Here is a 21,105-nt window from a genome sequence, read left to right on the forward strand (position 1 = left end):
AATTGAGCTCAGCTAACATGAAATTCATGTTAAATTTTTCATGTGAAGCTAACCTGAATCAAGCATTCATATTAATTTTTTTTAAATGAAATGAAGGTGAATTGAGCACCAATCACACAAATTCACAGTATTTGAGCATATTTTAGATAAGTCAATGCTAATCTATATATCTAGTGCACATTCTATTTTGATATAAATAAATATTCTTCTTGGTCTTGACTATGTGTTCATACTTCAATTGTATTTTACTTTCTTGATCCTTATCAATACAAATCCAAACTCACAATATCTCCAATGCAAGAGATAAGATGTAATAAAACAAAGAAGGCAAGCAAATATCCAGGTTACCTTAAGTTCACTCCTAGAATTTTGTTGGTTACGTTCAAGTCGCAATATTTTTTTAAAAAGTGATGTAAGGATTCGTAATTCAATTAAAGCATATGTATGCACTGATGAATATTTCATTTTTAATATGTATATATATAAGTCATTTTGTGGTTATCAGTCATGAGACAATCCAATCCCATTGTGGAAATTGTCTTACTTGCAAAAGATGCCAATGCTTCTTTAAAAATTTTGAAGAAAAAAAGTAGTTTACCCTGCCACATATTCGTGTGCCTGTTTTAAGCCAGGGTTTCAGTGGTTGTCTTAAGTCTCATCCTAATAAAAAGCATATCTAAAAAAAATTGTGTTAATAGCAGCTCTTTGATTGGTATAGACTCTGGTTAATTAAGTAGATCATGACATTGTTTAGACAACTGTTTATTGTTGAGGACTGTATGTTAGCACCTTAATGCCTTTCATATGTTTTTGTTGTTGTGTAGCTGTCTGATTGATTTGTACCTCATTTCGCATTATATTAATAAATTGAAATAGAAAGGTTCTGTTAAATGTATTTGATATGCCATATTGAATGCCTTACAGTTATTTACAACTGTTTCCTTCTTATTTCAAAACATATTTTGACAAACAACAAACATATCTGGCGTATACACTAAATTTAGTCCTGGTATCTATGATGAGTTTTTTTTATACCATTAGAAAATTTCAAAGTTTGGCTTCACAATAATATAAAAGTTCTTGTTCTTTCAAATATTTGTATAAAATTCAGTTTAAAACATGCATTATTCATTTTTAGACTATAAACAATAATTTGAATTTGAATTGTCATGATTGTATTATATTCTGAAAGTACTTGTGTTTGAAAAAATATACACAATATTTAATTCCATGTGTTTGAGATTTCTTGAATACATCACTCCCATATCATGTCTTTGTTTAAGAGTTCTCTCCTGCATGTATCTGCTGTAATTGCTATTTGTACCCACGGCTTCCTTCATACATTTGCACTTATCCTTCTAAGATGTTGCTTGAATGATAAAATCCTGTAATACATTATCAGCCATCAGACTCTTGGAATACAGTTGCTGTAATTAAAAAAAAAAATAACCATAAAATATTGGCTTACCAATCAAGCAAAAATGATAACATAAATTTGATAAGTAATGAATTACCAAACTAACATATATATATATACATAAATATCGTGTGAACAACTGGAGTGGAGAAATAATAGTTGTTGTTTTTGCAACATGTATTTATCTTGGTTGTTTTTTTCGCTTTTATGTAAATCAGGCCCTTAATTTTCTCTTTGGAATTGTTTTACATCTGTCATTCCAGGACATAGCTTGCTTGATGCTGTACTGGTTTTGCTCATTGTTGAAAGTTGTACATACATGTAAAGTGATCTTTAGTTGCTAACATTCAGTCATTTTGACCTGATGAATAGTTGTCTCATTGGCAATGATACTACATATTTTCCTTTTTTTTTTTTAAATAATGAAAACTAACTCTATTCATGCATGTATACTACACATTACCTGTGTATATAATATGTATGGCATGTGACCAATTTAACCAGATACTCCGCAGGGTGCAGCTTTATACGACTGCAGAGGTCGAACCCTGAAGGTTGAGGCAAGTATGGACACAACATTCAAGCTGAATACAGCTCTGAATTTGGATAGTGATTAAATAGTTGACACATCATAGGTTTCTGACACAGAATAAATGTGGTCTAATGAACTTAATTTTTTTGCTTTTGAGCAATTTACTATGCTGTTGAATATTAATCCTCTCAAAAAAAAAAATATTTGAAGAAATTTTCTTTTTAAATTCTGAAATCTAAAATGAGAAAAAAAAATTGACCCCCACCCCAATTTTATTTCCACGTCCCCCTTTCTCTTATTCCAAAAATGATCTCAATTCAAAATTCTAATGGAGTTTGCAACAATAACTACTCATTTAAATACATCATAAAATATTAAAATATAAAATGTCATACAGTCATGGTTAGAATTAATAGTAACTTCTAAAAAAATAAATGGGGAATGTGTCCAAAAGGACACAGATGATGCCCCTGCTAGCATATAACGTTATAAGGGACATAACTCAAGAACTGTAAAAGTGAAGATGCCAAAAATTGAACTTAAACTGAGTTTAGAGGTAATAAGCATTATATACACATTTCATTAAATTTAGTTGAGACAAACTTAAGTTAAGAGAACAGAAACTAAAAAATTCTTCAATTTTTCCACTTGTAAAGGGGCATAACCCTAGAATGGTAATCAGAGTGCTTGTAATCACTGAATGGTGAAGATTGCTTAAATTTATCAGTTGGTAGACTAGTTAAGTGAATATTGCATTGTATATTGTACATTTTATATAGCCTACAACGTGATACCAATATAAGAACGCAAACATTTTGCGGTCGTATAAAAACGGGGACCAAATTAAAAAAAACTTAATACAGGGTTTGATTCAGCATATTAAAGAACCCCAAGAATTCAAGAATAAAACCCCATTGAAATTGGTCTAGAAATAAGCAACTTATACAAAGTATTAGAGAAGTATTGTTTTTGGCCCCTAATTCATAAACAGTTTGTGCCATAACCATTGATAACCCCCAAAATCAATCCCAACCTTTCTTTTTTGGTATGGAACCTTCAAGTCCTTGTGGTACAATTTCAGAAAGATCCATACACTTATACACAAGTAATTGTCTGGAACCTAGGAAAATACTTATTTTGACCCCTTTTGGGCTCCTTGTTCCTAAACTGTTGGGACCATAACCCCAAAATCAATCCCAATCTTCCTTGTGTGGGTTCAAACCTTGTATTTAAATTTCATAGAGATAGATATCCATTTACTTAAACTAAAGTTATTGTACGGAAACTATGTCCAGTGGCAAATATTTTATGTATTCAAAACAAGAACAACTTGTCAATTCATAATATACATTGTATAGGCCAGTCTGACTAGGTAGGTTTGTAATATTATAAATGCTGATTATTTGAACTTCTGAGTGTGTGTGTATGGAGCAGGAGGGGATCAGGGTAAGGATGCCTTGAAGCATACTTGACATTGGAAAGAGAGAAAAATAAGCAAGTGTACATGTACAATTATACTTGAGAACAGAGTGCATCAAATTATTTATATTTACTGAAATTCTGCAGATGAACATACTTTGATATGAGTTCTTTTTGCAGGACATTCACACCTACATGTACAGTACATGTTCACCAGTGGTTTTAATACTGTACTTTCCATTCTTTTGGTATCAAGCTAAAATTGTATAAAATCTAAATTATTTAATCAAGAAGTCCATGAAGTCCAGACAAAAACTAGATGTAGTATGAACATATTGAACTAATGCTCACTAATTTTCACCTTTACAGAACTATATGTACTTTTACTTTTGAGTGAATGCAAAGAACATGTAAGCAAACAACAGAAAGAAGATCAACAGCTTAGCTAATAAATATATGTACAGTATGAACTTTCTGGTTTTAATTTATCTATTCTGCTGTATACAGTTAAAAAATCATTCTAGGCATTAATTACTGTCAGATGTTTATTAGATTTTGTTTTGCTGTTTTAAGTTAATAGGCAAAAATGTTAAAATACACCATTTTGATATAGGAAAGACTAAACTCGTGAACATTAGAGCTGGTAGAAGTTTCTACAATTTTGATATTATTTGTCTCACTGGTAGTACACTACACTGTAAAAATCTTTTTGAGAAAGAGCAGGTGCGACTTTTTTAATTTGAATTTAATGCACTACGGAAGAACTGTATTCTCGGGCCTGTTGTCATTTGTGTTATAATCCGTACTTCAGGCAATTAACAAAAGAACAACTTTTCAATGTACATGTATCTTGCCAATGTGTGAATAAATTTACTGACAAAAAACACGTCTTGTGTGTGTTTTTGTTAGATGCATTTCTTTTTTGTTTATTGTATAGATCCGGTGAGTTTTTCGTTTTCATTTAGGGTCTTTTTATATACCGGACTACTGTAAATTCAGAAATTATTGTGAGGTTTTTATTAGCATGATTATTGCTAAAAATGGGACAGAGTTTAGTTGTAAACGCAATAATTTAAACTCGCATTTTGAAATATTTTTTATGAATTTAACAGGATTTTTCTCAAAATCCTAAAAATTAAACTTGCATTTAAGTCTTAAATGATAAAATCAGAGGCAGATTTAGGTGGGGGCCAGGGCCCCCCATTTCTGGGAAAAATTTGGTTGATTATATAGGGAATCACTGAATCATGACCAGAGCGGGCCCCCTCTTAGGCAGTCAGTGGGCCCTCACTTATGAAAATTTCTGGATCTGCCACTGAAAATGGCAATGGTGGCAATAATAAATGCACACAATATTTCAGAATTTACAGTATATACGGTATAATGTATGGGCTTTGCTCATGGTTAAAGGATGTATGTTGACCTATAGTTGTTAACTTTGATGTCATTTGATCTCTGATGGAGAGTTGTCTTTTCTCATTAGTGTAAACAATTTTTTTTTAAAATAATTAGGTAATTTAAACATTACAATATAAGACACTTTTATTAGTATTAGGATTGGAAAACAAGTGAATTTTCACTTTTACAAATTCCTCTCTTTTCTTATTTGCAATCATACTACATTTTCTTATTTTTATATTTACATTACCTTTCATCTTCTTGAGCGGTCCACTTCCTCAGTACAACAAGAGGGTCCTAAAAGCATGATTTTGAGTTGGCTAAAAAACCTATAAGATATATTATGATACAATTAACAGGTTTCTTTGCAATTATCTGGCAAATCACTAAAAAAATTAAGCATATATAAGAGTAGTTAAATAAATGTATTCTCCAATAAATCTTAGGTCCGAGACCACAATCATTTCGTAGTGCATTTCTTTTAGAACATAAATGAAAATAAAAAAAATCCCACCTGCGCTTTCTCAAAGAAACTTTTCCAGTGTGTTGTACTACTTTTGGGACAAATTATATCAAAATTATAGAAAACTTCATCGGCTCTAACTCAAAATATGGACAATTTTATGTTTAGAGCGTCTTGAAATCTTTTGACAGCTTCCGAACTTGAAGTGCTAATTTTCAACCTTTTTCACCTGGACCAAATCACTACTTTCCTTTAAAATTCTGGACCCAAATTTTTTTACAGTGTAATTTTACCCCCCCCCCCCCCCCCCCCCCCTACTTGCAATTTGAGGCATTAAACATGGAGAAATAAATTTGGAAGGGGTATAAAAATTAATGGCAAGTAACCCACTGTCAACACTAGGGACTTTATTAGTAACCCACTGTCAACACTAGGGACTTTATTCGTGAACAACGAAAATCAAGGGACGACAATTGTGGTCTCGGACCTAATACATTTCCCCTGTTGACAAGGCAAAACTAAGGAGGGAGCCGGAATATTGAATTGATTGGATCAACAAAGGTCGATTTACTACAATTTTGTCATTAATAGAACAACACCATCTCCAATTCACTGTTTTACAGTGATTTTATCCAAATTTGAATCGAAGAGGCAACTTATTAACCTCCAATTTGTAAGTTTTCATTTGTATGAAGTCATATTTAGCCATGACGTCTTTGCGCGAAAATCATTCATAAAGTTTCACAGATTTTTTTTGTATGTCAATTTATACATTTTTTCAAACTCCATCGTATTATATCTTTTTGTTATGAATTAGAATCGGAATACCAGTACTGTAGTTGAAGAGTTGTCACCGTCAATTGTGGATTTGACGGCTGCAAATGCAGTTTTACTGGTGACAGTCACATTTTTTTTTAAATCTGGGTAGATAAGTTTTCATTTTTTAAAGTAGGGCAAGTTGGCAGACCTTTATAACATATATGAGGGGGGATAGGACCTTTATCGGGACTCCGGGATCGGGTGTTTTTAAGCTCGGGATTTCGGGATTTACCCCTTCGGGATCCGGGAATTCTTTTTTTCAAATTTCGGGATCCGGGATTTAACTTTATTTAAATTCGGGACCTCGGGATTTCGTGGTTTTTAAGCCCGGGATTTCGGGATCAGGACCCCTCCTACCCCCCCCCATATATATAAAATTTTTAAAATCCCACCTGCGCTTTCTCAATGAAATTTTTACAGTGTGCTGTACTACTTTTGGGACAAATTATATCAAAATTATAGAAAACTTCATCGGCTCTTACTCAAAATATGGACAATTTTACATATAGGGCGTATTGAAATCTTTTGACAGCTTCCGAGGTGCTAATTTTTAACCTTTTTCAGCTGGACCAAACTCTACTTTTCTAAAAAAAATTAGGGACCAAAATTTTTTTACACTGTTTTTTACCACCTTTCTTGCAATTTGAGGCATTAAACATGGAGAAATAAATTTGGAAGGGGTATAAAAATTAATGGCCAGTAACCCACTGTCAACACTAGGGACTATATTCGTGAATAACGAAAATCAAGGGACGACAATTGCAGTCTCGGACCTTATGCATCTTTATTGACAACATATACCATGTATACAGTAAAAAAAAGAATATGAACTCGTGATACACACAGAAACGTAAAGAAAAGAAATGAGCAGTGCCTTTTCCTATCATAAAAAAGTGCCTTGCCCTCCACTGGCACCCTGCCCCTTTTGATTTCTAGCTGGAGCACTGTATATTGATGTTGTATTCATTTAGATTTTTCCCAAGTAAGGTGTCAGAGTTGCCACTGTCATGACTGTTGGCAGGAGTATAATTAGGGATTGAAGTATGAGCATAAAAGCATAAAAGATTTATTTAAAGTCAGTTATACATATAACAATACAACATAATTAAGCTCTGTAGAGCTGTTATCCGACATGTAAGCTGCATGAGCTGTCGGATAAAAGCTGAAGTTCAAATTATGGCATTGTAGCCCACATCTTATATTTTTTACACAATTTATATAGTTCTATGAAAGAAAAGCAGAAGTTTTAGAAGCCCACTCCAAATTTTAGGGGCAAATGGGCCCCTGCTAATTTCAAACCTGGATATTTAACTGGATTTGATCCAAAGTTGCATATAAAGTGGGGTGAGTTGGTAAGGTAGTTCCCACTTGGATTTTCAAGGGTTTAGGGGGGGGGGCTATGATGAAAATGTTATCCTGCATTGTCGTTACTCTTTTTTTTTGGGGAGGGGGGGGGGGGTCCTGGCTTTTAGATTTTTAATTAAAACTCGTCCTTGATATTTCACTTTCATCCAACCCCCAACCACCCTATTTTCTCCCATACAATTCAAATGGTAGATGAATGAGACTGAGCTCCCTTAACAAGAGTGGAGCAATTTAAAAAAACAGGCCGTGTAACTGTTGTTAAAAAAAGTGGGGCGTTTGGCGTTTTACCAGTGGGGCGAACTGACTTGCTTCCTTTTTTGTCAATTTTTGACTGATTTTCGGGGTTAACATGCATGACGTGGATAAAGTGACTATATATTTTTTCATGAAAGTATAAAACTAGTCTAACATCGTCCTAAAAATGTGCATGATTATATTTACCTTTCATTGGACAAGCATGCAAGTACAAAAAAGTTATCCGGATACACTTTTGTTGCGATGACTTTTTAAAATGTATGTTTCGTTCCCCGGTTTCTTCCAGTTAATCGGTAGTGTAACCCATTTCAGTATATCTGTTTACAATAGCTTTTTGAATCATCTGTTTGAAAAACCAAAGTTCTTTGTATCAACTGTCTGACCATTTCAAACATCAGCAGACGAGCGGGCCACAGACCACAATTAATTCCTCTATTAGTTCTTTATAACTTTTTGTCTCATTAAAAAAAATGGACCTAATCTTTTTGTCAAATTTTTTGTGTGTGTAATGTATATTACTAGTCCAAAAACATATCCAAAATTCAGAAAGATTGCTCTGATGTAACTTACAATTTTAGCCAATACACATCCATACCCCTATGGACAAGTCAAGAGATGTTCCGAAAACTGAAAATATTACCTTTTTGCACTTGACCTAATCACTCTTTCCATATTAAAATCAGTTAAAATACCTTCAACAAAAAGTTATTTCACCTCTCTTCTTTCATTTCCACCCCATAAAAACTAACAAATGAATGAAAAAGGCAAAGAAAAAAAATAAAGAAAAAATACACTATAATTAAGGGGAACTATATTGTGGTCTTGGGCCAGCGTCCTTTCGCGTCATATTATACAAAAACGACCACGGTGAAAAGATTTCCGGTTTTCCGTATTCGAGGATCCAAGCTTTCGTACATTTACGTATAATATCATATCATATCATTTATGTAAGAGTTAACTTAGTCTGGAATCGAGAATGGGGAATTAAATAAGGACAAAAAAAAAACAAAAAAAGTTAGTTAAAAAGCAAAAATATAGAATAAAGGATCATTATTCTCAGAGCATATAATATGTCTCTGGAAGAATCATGATCATGAGAATAAAGAAAAACTAAATAAAGGATATTCAATCAATTATCTATTATTTATAACTCATTCACATTTTGTTCCATTCATAATTAAATAATTGTGCTGAGGGGGGCATGATGGTGAAGTTTGGAAAATTGACAAACGAGTATTTATTTACTCTAAATCAGAGAATAATTAAATGTAACTGTTAGACAGTTAGAGTGTCATATAAATATCATGTACATATATTTTACAAAATGAGGTCACAGAAAACACAGATTTTTGTTATTACTAATAAGAGTCTGCTATTTGAGTATAACTGTCAGTGGCGGTTCCAGAGGGTGGGGGCAAAAAGGGGGGGGGCGTAGAGGGGCATACGCCCCCTTTGCTTGGACATTTTTTTTTTGTAAACTGATTAATCAGACAAGACTTCAAGACAAGACTTCGAGAACTTTGCCATTTCCCGTGTATTTTTTTTCATGCGACAATTCTTTACATTAAATGATGTTTTTTGTTGGTATTTACTGATTATGTTAAAGTCGTGTGATTCGCTATAGTGGAGTTGACCAGTTCGCCGTAAAAACGTCACTCAGTCATTTTGAAATCCAAATTACAGTAACACATGGATAGACTGAGGATGACAATCATGACATCTTCAAAGCGACACAGGATTGATAAGTCTAAAATGACAACGAGTTTATGAATGACGATCGACAAATGGAGACATAAAGGCCACAACCCGGCCACTGAGCAGGATTGAGTAAGAATGTATTGACTTCTATTTCACAATTCCACGAGACAGAAACGGTTATACTCTATTACACTTTCATAAAAAAAAAAAAAGCAATATTATTTACCTACGAAAACATGTGTTACCCAAAACGCCTCGGCCTATTTTAACTAGAAATAACATAGCTGAATGATGATCCTCAGTCAACATAAGCTCTAGATACGAACCATTTGTTTGAGAAGGCAGTCTGAGATATTTGAAAGAAAAAATCTGACTCTGGTTTTTGCCTTTTAAAAACAAAAATTATGGCCGTATCTGGATTAAAACAATAATCTTGTCCACTTTTTTGCTTTAAGAAACGAAAATTTCGAACAGAATCATTTAGCATTAAATAAACATGATGAATAAAAAACCCGGGCATATTTTTTTGGGGCGGGGTTTTGCATGTGTGACTGGAATGTCAACTTGTTTCGCCGAACTGATATATTTAATACCCTTTTTCAAGACCATACTGCAAGCAGCTGCTCAGTGGCTGGGTTGTGGCCTTTATGTCTCCATTTGTCGATCGTCATTCATAAACTCGTTAAAAGAGGTTAATTTGGAACCCCTCACTTCCCTTAATTTTGTTGGTTGAAACATTTGGATAAAAATTGCTTGTTTGTCTTTCTTAATAAATCGTGTCGGTCTTGTTGTAAATTTCATCGAAAAGCCCGGCGTATATCTGGTTTACAACAAGAAATCTGTGAGGTTATTCTAACTTAACATACAACAAACGAGAGTTTTCCATGTCTATTTTTTACTGACAATTCCCACATGTAATTATATATCAGTACATAGCTTTGGTTCCATACTATCATTTTATGAAAGACAATTAATAGGGAGAATACAGCATAAAAATTTAAAATGTCCAACCCTTACACTTTACACCAACTTTAAAATATACATGCCCAAATAGGGAACCATTAAAAATATGCATTTTACACTTATTTTATGTTTTTTAGCCCCAAAAAGTCCCATTTTTCTTCAAAAAATCTTTAAAAAACTTCGCTCCACCCCCTTTCTAAAATTCTGGATCCGCCCCTGCCTGTGACCGTGTCCAACAGTTGTCAGTCAATTAGAAATTTTACTATAAATCTGACACAAGTTCAGTTAAGAATCTGTGACAATTTGGATTTTCCTTGTAATATTCTTAGGAAATGTCCTATAAATATAAAAAAAGAAGATGTGGTATGATTGCTAATGAGACAACTATCCACAAGAGACCAAAATGACACAGAAATTAACAACTATAAGTCACCGTACGGCTTTCAACAATGAGCAAAGCCCATACCGCATAGACAGCTAGAAGTTTCAAATTCCTACTGCCTCATTCGCCTCCTTCATTTAAAATTACATCATAGGCGGATCCAAAAGGGGGAGGGGGCTAAATGTTGGACTTGATCTGTTTGTCCAAGGTTAAACAATATATTTTGTTTTATAATTCTCAACTCATGAACTATGCAAACATTTTTAACACTATCTTCTCATTATATTCAACAAAAAGCTCACCAGTTCTTATCTTCACATGTTTGTCAAAATGACCAATCAAATCAAAATTTTACTTACTAAATTTGCCGTGAAATATTCTAAAACATAAGTTGCCAAATATTGAAGTTCCTAACTGTTTATAATTCACAGTACCTGAATTCACTCATGTATTCCCCCCCCCCCTTTTTTTAGAAAAAAATTGATTGATCATATAAGGAATCACTGAAGTATTACTGGAGCGGCCCCCTCTTAGGCAGCCAATGGGCCCCCACTTATGAAAATTTCTAGATCAGCCACTGCTTATGAAAATTGCTGGATCCGTCACTGGCACAATTTTTAGTTTTATGTCATCGTAAGTCCAACGGGTTACTGTTGTTTTTATCCTTCATTCTTTTGACTTTTCTCAATTTATTGGATTTATGGCTGTAATTAACTACTACTTTAATTGGTATCCACTATCCAGTATCGTACGGAACGAAGTATGTAGACTAAGTGTTTGTCGTGATTTAAACACGATAGTAGTGTTTCTTTCCCCTAAACATTATGAGCCGCATTGAACAGGATAGATAACCTCAGACCTCAAACAGTTACACTCTGAAACATTTTCATGTACTTTCTATATGCTCATGTGTATTTTCTTGTTAGCATGGTTTTGTACTTGGACAGGTAATCAGAATGATCAACAATCATGTATTGGCAATGTTAATTGGTCACGTTTGTTTGACTGAACAACCAAACCAGGTAATTTTTAATTTTGATAGCCTCACATGTCATGCATGTACAATGTTAATGTATACATTCAGTCATTTTTATAACACAAGGGTTACAAATAAGAAAATCCTAAATAAGATATGCAAATCTATAATCAAGTGCCATAACTTACTGTATGAAGCACCTGTTTGTTCTGAGACTACTATAACACATATATATATGTGTGTGTAACTGTTATAGTATTCTCAGATTTGATTTAAGAATTATAAGGATTAAAGACATTTTTCAAACTCACAAACATTACCAACGGACTTTATTCAGTTAGAGAGTTAATCGCCCTGGTTTATACATCACTAACCTCTAGAAAAAAATGTTAAATCCTAAAATCATTGAGATATTTAATACTGATAAAGTTATATTACTATATAAGTCCTTCAAATTAATCTAGGTATCTGAAATTTGAAATCAAAGATGTATACACACATATATATTTACAAATTCCACCCTTATGACTCTACAAGAGATAAATATAAAACTTTTTGTAGTTGCATCTAATCCACTATCAAGGGAGATAATTTATGCCAAATAAAAAGATTAGTAATAAAATCTTTTGATGATTATATGTGCCCCTTTATGGAAAATCTTCAGACAAAGGTGAACAGCTTTAATGATTTATTTCTTCAACTAGAAAATGGAATAAATATTGGAATACATAAAATTCAGGTGAATTTGTATCTCATACTTGTATGTTACTAAAATTGAACTCGCGAAGAATGTTAAATTTCTCTAATGAATTCCATGTTTTAATTCAGTTAACATTAAATATAACTTTTTCACATGAACTTTGTCATGTTTGTTATTGTGAATTGTTCACATGAATTTCACTGAAATTAGATTGTTTTTAACATGTTTAAAGTAAATTAAGATTTTCAATGGAATACATGTCTTGCAAGGTATAAGATGTTAATAAATAATTTTAATTTTTTAATTTTTAATTTAATTTTTTTTTTTATGTGAATTTCACGTGAATAATCTATCGTAAAAATCATGTGAAAAATTTAATTTAACTTCATGTCACCAAAATTTGCCTGTGTAATTTACACATGTGTTACACATGCGTTTTACTATACATGTGTTACACATGCAAATATCGCATGTGTCACATGCGTTATCCAACACATGCGTGACACAGGTGTATTTCTGACACATGTGATTCACATGCGTGTGTTACGCATGTGAACGCATGTGTACAACACATGATTCCCATGCGTGGCAAGAAACATGTGTATTACGCATGTAACACATCTGTGACACATGCGTTTTTAGGCACATGCGTGACACATGTGTGGCATTTTTGCCCTAGTATGATCGGAAAGGTCTTTCAATTGCGGGTAGACATGAAGTTTTTATATTCACAATTAAAAAGATATTAACCAACATTATATAAATAGCTACACAACGAAGTGAGATCTCTGTTTTCTTCTGCTGTATTTTGTTGATGTTGGTACTTGTTCGATTAATTTTCGTATTTTAAACTGGAAATTTCTACTTTCCAGAATTATCCAGTACCTCAACTATATAGATTACTCGAAACTTCACAGTATTTATTTTTATCAAATATATTTATTTTTAACCGGCGGTAACCGGAACACACCTTAATTACGATTTAAACGTAACCCACAAACTAATGAAATATTGTCACTCACCACTTCAAAACGTTGTAGCATTCAAAGTTCTCGTCCGATTTTCTTGTTTTGTACATCAGTCGATTTGTTTTGAAAAATTTAATGATTCTGAAAGACCACAGACGAGATTGAAATAAACAAAGGGGTTTTCCGACAGGTATTAGAGATAACCTTTCGCAATAAAAAAAACCACGTGATGATAAGAAGTATGTCTGGTCAGTTTAGGACGGCGGCATCGCACATGGTCACAAAGGGCTATTAACGATAACATACTAATTAGTCAGTTTCCATATCTTTTCTACAGAGCTCCCCGGGTTATAAATAAGTGCTAATAAATCGTTGTAGTTCCTGTCAATATAATACTTCCATGTTAAAACTTTCCTTTACATACCAGTAATATTATTTTCCGGACAGGGATCCCCCTTTTTTATATTATACTCGGAACATTATTGTATACACTTTTTCTGTGGGACTTTCTTTACGGTTTTAGGCGGCATGCAATGAAATTTTGGGAAAATTTGCTAATTAGTTTGAGAATATCAGTACATAAATTCATTAGTATGTGCTTCGATTGGCTTATATATATGAAACAAGAGTGCACACGCTGAAATGTCTCGCCTTCTAAACTAATCATTGATATTATGGTGATAGTCCTAAGTATAAAGCTAAGCTTTATTACAACTGTCACATAAACTTAACATTAACCAAGATAACTAAACAGACAACATGAGTATGTTGGCCCAACATTGGCACAACGTATATCATTGCATTGGCCCATCGTTGTATTTTAACGTTGGCCCAACGTATAAGTGCAAAGTGGGCCTACGTTGGCCCAACATGATGGCTTCATGTTGGCCCAACGTTGTACGGTTAAATATGCAATACATAGAGGCAACGTTGGCCCATTGTATGAAAAACGAAATCCATGTTGGCACAACGTCGGTACAACGTAGAAATGTCTTTTCTTATGTTGACACTACGTTGGTCCAACGTAGATTTGTCTTATTTCTGTGTTGGCACTGTCACGGTTGGCACTATGTTGGTCCAAGGTAGATATTTCTCATTTTTATGCTGGCAATACGTTGGTCCATTGTATCAACCAAATTACAATGGATGCTGCATGAGGAGCTGGATATGATAAATACTCCGGAGCACATGATATTTGATCTTTTTTTGTGTTCCAAACTGCCAAAGTTTAAGGTAGCAATTCTGTATTTGAGTATTACCCATTGTTACTGTCCTTGGTTTTTTTCATGAATTTTGCTTGGTGACACTAAGATATTTCTTTGACAATGTTTGATGGATCGACCAGATAAACTCTGTGTCATTTGGTCTCTTGTAAAGAGTTGTCTCATTAGCAAGCATACCACATCTTCTTTTTTCATATCAATTTCATTTATTTCTTCAACAGCACAAATGACGTATATATGGCTTATGGTAAGTCGCTCATACGAAAAAAAAATTATGAGATGTAATTTTAGTTTAATTGGTTCCAGATCCAGATTGACTGCAATTAAAAAATTCAGAAGATGAAACTTTATTTATTTTAAATTTGATATCATTGGTCGTCACCACGAGTATTGTCCTCCTCAATTTGAATTTCAACAGTGTCATTATTATTTATGTTATTCTTTCTTTCCCTTCTCTGTTTCCTGCCACCTTCTCTGTCAAGGCTAAACCGCAGCTAATCTTTAGCTGCATCCTCTATCTCCTTATCTGAAGTATCTTTACAGCTACGGTTTTTTCTAACCGACTCTGTAATAAGTAAACTTGAACTGTGTATTTGCCAAATGCATGCGTGCGTAATCGTCCTACTAGATATGTAATATAAATTAATGTACAAAGGTATATTCTAAATATTTTAAACACTATTTTATATAAAATAAAATCTTAAATAACCAATCTTTTTTTCTTTTTTAAATAATGGTAATTTGTCTAATGGTCAGAAATTCATTAGTATTAGAAGGATTTGTGGGTATAATTTGCCATAAAGAACTCATAAAGTGTAATACTTACTTATTAAAACATCTTTAATGATCATACGGGAAAAAGCAGTCTTGTTCCCTCTCCCTAGCCAATTCAATTGCATGGCTATACAGTTTTCCAGGATTGTGCCCATAATCCTTCTTACACTCTGCTTTACCGCATCTCCTCCAGAAGTACTCAGGTGTTTGATCTGCAACATAATTATATGATGCTAGATTTAAATAAAATAAAAACAATTGCAAACAACAAGTAAGAGATAAACGTACCTACAGTTAATAATATGACATTTTTGCATTGTTCTTGGTATCGTTCAAGCACAACCATTATAAAATATATGAGTTGAGGGAAAATACTGATGCCGATATAGGGCCTTGTAAAGCTTGCTACATGTATATGCAATGTGGGTTTTTCATTGTTGAAGGCCATACGGTTATCGATAGTTGCTAGTGTCATTTGGTCTCTTTTAGGTAGTAGTCTTATTGTCAATCAAACTGATTTTATTTTAATTTTAATGAAAAGTTCAGGACGATACGTGGTTTGAAACACAGAAAATATTCATTCTAAGCATAAGTATTATTCTTATTTACATGATCATTAAACAGACCAATGAACCTTGAAAATGAGGTCAAGGTCAGATGAACCATGCCAGGCAGACATGTACAGCTAACAATGCTTCTATACAACATATTATATAGTTGACCCATTGCTTATAGTTTAAGAAAAATAAACCAAAACGCAAAAACGTAACACTGTGCAATGAACCGTGAAAATGAGGTCATGGTCAAATAAAAGTTAAACCTGCGCGACTGACATGAAGATCATAAAATATTTCCATACACCAAATATAGTCGACCTATGACATATAGAATTAGATAAAAAAAGACCAAAACTCAAAAACTTAACTTTGACCACTGAACCATGAAAATGAGGTCAAGGTCACATGACATCTGCCCGCTAGACATGTACACATTACAATCATTCCATACAACAAATATAGTAGACCTTATAGTATGAGAAAAACAGACCAAAACACAAAAATTTAACTATAACTACTGAACCATGAAAATTAGGTCAAGGTCAAATGACACCTGTCAATTGGACATGTACACCTTACAGTCCTTCCATACACCGAATATACTAGCCCTATTGCTTATAGTATCTGAGATATGGACTTGATCACCCAAAACGTAACCTTGTTCACTGATCCATGAAATGAGGTCGAGGTCAAGTGAAAACTGTCTGACAGACATGAGGACTTTGCAAGGTACGCACATATCAAATATAGTTATTCTATTACTTATAATAAGAGAGAATTTAACATTACAAAAAAATTGAACTTTTTTTTCAAGTGGTCACTGAACCATGAAAATGAGGTCAAGGACATTGGACATGTGACTGACGGAAACTTCGTAACATGAAGCATCTATATACAAAGTATGAAGCATCCAGGTCTTCCACCTTCTAAAATATAAAGCTTTTAAGAAGTGAGCTAACGCCGCCGGATCACTATCCCTATGTCGAGCTTTCTGCAACAAAAGTTGCAGGCTCGACAAAAAACCAAATAATCTAAGACTATATCATTATTGTTAGTGAGAGACCTATCCTTCCATCAACGAACATGTGAAGCGTGTGTAAATATTGCTGAAACTGAGAACCATGTATTGATAGAGTGTTCATTATAACATGACCTGCAAACTAATCTTTTTTAGAAAAAAACTTTGTCACTTCGGAACATCCAAACTTTAAAAAACAATTAAATTTTTATTTCAAAATTACACCCATAAGGGTCAAGCAATACAAACAAACAAATATACTTTTTGAATACAACGCGATACAATTGAATACATTTACAATACAATATAATCGAATATATTTTAAAGTTCAATTATAAATTTATGTATAAAACACAATCATGAGCTTGTCTGAAATGGGTCTAACCCCCTCAGTTATAATATAGCTTAATGAAGACTCCAATATGACAAACAATTAAGTTCAGGAATGGGGTTTAGAATTTGTTTTAGTTTATCAAATTTATTAAGATGTTGAAATGATGGTACATAACACAATCTAATTTGAGAAATTGTCTAGTGTTCTATAGGTAGCCAGTGAATGTGATAGAAGTGCCAAAACCTGCAAATTTATTTACATAGAAGAAGTTGCTTTTCACATCGTTAAACTTTTTGTCTTCACTGAAGACATTTTTAAAGAAATTTGGAAATTTAGCTCTACATTTATACTTATTCATTATTATTACGACATTTCTCTTCTTTTTTTCACATAGCAAAATTAAAGCTATTTAAGGTAGCACAATACAAAGATTTTATAACTCAAACTCCCAAGTTTTAAAATCCTGTAACTTTCTTAATAATAACTGTATCTAAAATATTTTTCACCAAATTTCCACTTTTAAATGAAATTAGCTTCTGCATAGGTATCCCTAGAGGGTTGATTTTATTATATGTTGTTCCTATGGCCATTATCTACAAAAGGCTGTCTCAGATTTCAGATAGAATGTATAGAACAAATTTTACACCTAATTAAACATTATCTTCTTTTAGACAAGACAAGACAATATTTTATTTGAGTCTCACCTCTTCTAAAACATTTACATAATATTACAGTTTACATATTACAATATAAAACAAGAGCCACTCTAAAAAGAGTTATGAGAGACTATAAAAAAAAAAATGGTATATACATTTACATATATATATATATATATACATACATAAAACATAAAACAAATTAAAAGTATACAAATGTTAAGATTAACATAAAACAGTTTAAAAGTAAAATGTTAAGAATATAATAAACATTTTCTTTTCAGTAAAATATCATAGCAGATTTTGGCAGTGTAAAAATAAACATTTTCATCACTAAATAAAAATACAAATTTATCATCATCTGACATACTATTAAAATCATGACAAAAAGAATTAGCATGACTAAACAACACAGCACGAAAATCTGCATATAGTGGACATTTCAAAATTACATGTTTCTCATCTTCTATGGTTTCATTACAACTAAAACATATTCGTTCATTAATAGGTAAGTTCTGATACCGGCCCGTTTCAATTTTTAGGGGCGCAACACCACAACGAAATTTTGCAAAAGCACTTCTATATTTCCCTGCAATAGTTTTACAAATGTAATTTTCTACCTTAAATTCTGTTTTAAATAATTTATAAGTACGAAGTTTGGCATATTCATTCGAAACCAACTTATTATGCCATTCAGTTTTATATAAATCAATAGCTAAGCATTCTATATCCTTAATTACATTTTTAGTTAACAATATATCACAGTTACAATATGGTTCAAGATTATACTCTTTAAACTTAAGTTAGTCATCACTCTGAAGCACCAGTTTTTAATTGGCTTATTTCCATACTTATATGACCATTTAAATACTCTTTTGTTCAATCTATCATTGTCCATTTTACAAAATCTGGACCATAATCTAAAAACAGCTGTCCATTGCTTTACATTGCATGGAATTCAGCCCATATCACCATAGAGAGATAAGTTTGGTGTATACTTTCCTACACCCATAAAAAATCTCATCGCTCTGTTTTTAACAGCATTTATGCAAGAGAATTCTCTTGTTCCCCATATTGAAGCACCATAATCGATGACTGACCATACAAGTGTGTCAAAAAGCTTTGTATAAGTAGAGTAACAAAAACCACCATTTGATTTACATTTTGCGATCAATAACCCAAGAGCTCTACTTGCCGACTTGGCAATAGCTTTTGCCATTAAATCATAATTTAAAAATTCTGTAAGATGTAAACCAAGGTAAGTATATTGTATTACAGTTTCAATATTATCATTACCCAGCATAAATGTATAAATAGACCTTGGAAAAGAAGGTGGTCTAAAATGAATAATCTTAGATTTACTCAAATTAACACTAATATCATTTGTATGACACCACATATGTAAAACATTTAAGAGCATCTGTAAGTCTGATTCATTTTCAGCAAGTAAAACAATATCATCAGCATAGAGCAAAATACATATTTTCTCTTCCTCTATCGGAATACCAACATTTAAACTTTTAACCTCATTTACTAAATTATTAATAAAAATATTGAATAAAATGGGCGATAACACACACCCTTGTTTTAAACCACATTGAACATCAAACCATTGGGTTAAATTCCCATTAACTTTAACACATGACTATACTTTATGATATAAAGATTTTAAAGCATTCAACATTTTACTACTAATTCCTATTGACTCAAGTTTACAAAATAATAAAAATCTGTTTACAGTATCATATGCTTTTTTGAAATCAATAAAAGCTGCAAAAGTTGACATTTTACACATTTTTCTTGTTTCAATAATAGTTGTAATTGTTGACAAATGATCAATAGTATTACGATTAGATCTAAAACCATTTTGTTCATCATGTATAAAATTTAGATCATCAAGCTTTACAGTTAATCTTGAATTCAGTACTCCGCAATACAGTTTATATGAAGTTGGCGCCAACGTTATTCCTCTGTAAGACATCGGGTCCCGAGGGTCGGAAGTCGAACTCTTCGGTATGGGGGTGATTATTCCTCTACTCCATAGCTCCGGTATCATTCCTGTATTATAACAAATGTTGAACACTTGAGTAAGGGCGTTTATAGCTGTCTGATTTTTATACATCTCCATCGGAATTTCATCACAACCAGGAGATTTTCCCGCTTTTGACAATTTTAAAATATTGACAACTTCTTCATTGGTTATTTCACTATCAAGAATATCATCGGTTATTATGCAACTGTTAACATCTTTTTCGGTAGTTTCATATAAATTTCCAGAATTCAACATATTTGAAAAATCACATTTCCATTTATCTAAAACAATTTTCGGATCGGTACATATTGAATTATCTTCCATTTTCACTTCCATTGGAATACTTTGCCTGTTGTTTCCTACTCCAATTTTTCCGATTTTCCTCCAAAATTCTTTTGGGTTATCTTCTAAATTCTTTAATTCATCTTGCATACTATACCAGTATTGGCGTTTGGAACGTTGACACGCTTTATCGAAATGTTTCCTCTTTTGGACATAATTATGACGTAACGTACTTTTATTACAGGTTGCTTTAATCCATATTTTTTCTGCACTACAAACACAATTCCATAAAACGGTTAGTTCTTTTATGTGGTTAGGATGTTTACACTAATTAGAGATTTATGAGAGAATGGAATACAATAGAGACAATCTGAGAAACTCGTTTGAAGCCCATGATGTGTTGATTAAGATTTCGTTAAAATTTTCTGTATAGTTAAAGAGATGATAGAGCTAAATTCATTCAAGTGAACTTACCCAGATTTTGCCACTAATTACATAATAATTGATTACATAATGATTGCATAATAAAAAAAAATAGTGCATTCATTTAAAAGGTTACTCTTTTATCTATCTATATATACCTCTTTTATTATTTTCTATGCATTCATAAGAAAGTTACAGCATTTCAGAGGTTAGTGATTGGAAGTAAAACAATCTTTGTATTGTGCTACCTTAAAGGACAATACGAATATGTACTGTAGCGTGTTTTCCATTGTGATTTATAAACAAACTGCATCGTCGCGGGCAAAAGTACTTTAGAAGCATTTAGTGTTGAAGGCCAATTTTTAAATGTCTCTAAGAAATCATGGCTGAAAAGTTAGAGAAAATATAAATAAACATACAATTCTGGGAGGTAAAACAAGAGTAAAAGCAG

The 21,105-nt window shown here is 32.6% G+C and overlaps 1 protein-coding gene and 2 long non-coding RNA genes across 3 annotated transcripts; all 3 read right to left on the reverse strand.

Moving 5' to 3' along the window:
- Positions 1-331: 331 nt before the first annotated feature.
- LOC139482437 (uncharacterized) lies at positions 332-8,057 on the reverse strand. The gene is made up of 4 exons (XR_011654865.1): positions 7,855-8,057; positions 5,017-5,095; positions 3,526-3,624; positions 332-1,427 (listed from the first exon to the last, which is right to left on the reverse strand). It is a non-coding gene; the product is annotated as an uncharacterized lncRNA (long non-coding RNA).
- A 6,908-nt stretch (positions 8,058-14,965) lies between these two features.
- Positions 14,966-15,747, reverse strand: LOC139529667 (uncharacterized). Its single transcript, XR_011665865.1, has 2 exons — positions 15,405-15,747; positions 14,966-15,143 (listed from the first exon to the last, which is right to left on the reverse strand). It is a non-coding gene; the product is annotated as an uncharacterized lncRNA (long non-coding RNA).
- Positions 15,748-18,875: 3,128 nt separating this feature from the next.
- LOC139483484 (uncharacterized) lies at positions 18,876-20,381 on the reverse strand. The gene is made up of 2 exons (XM_071267504.1): positions 19,766-20,381; positions 18,876-19,450 (listed from the first exon to the last, which is right to left on the reverse strand). Exons 1-2 carry the CDS (start codon positions 20,379-20,381, stop codon positions 18,876-18,878), a joined length of 1,191 nt encoding a protein of 396 aa, XP_071123605.1.
- Positions 20,382-21,105: the final 724 nt, after the last annotated feature.

The sequence above is a fragment of the Mytilus edulis genome, chromosome 7 (assembly GCF_963676685.1).
Source record: "Mytilus edulis chromosome 7, xbMytEdul2.2, whole genome shotgun sequence".
NCBI lineage: Eukaryota > Metazoa > Mollusca > Bivalvia > Mytilida > Mytilidae > Mytilus > Mytilus edulis.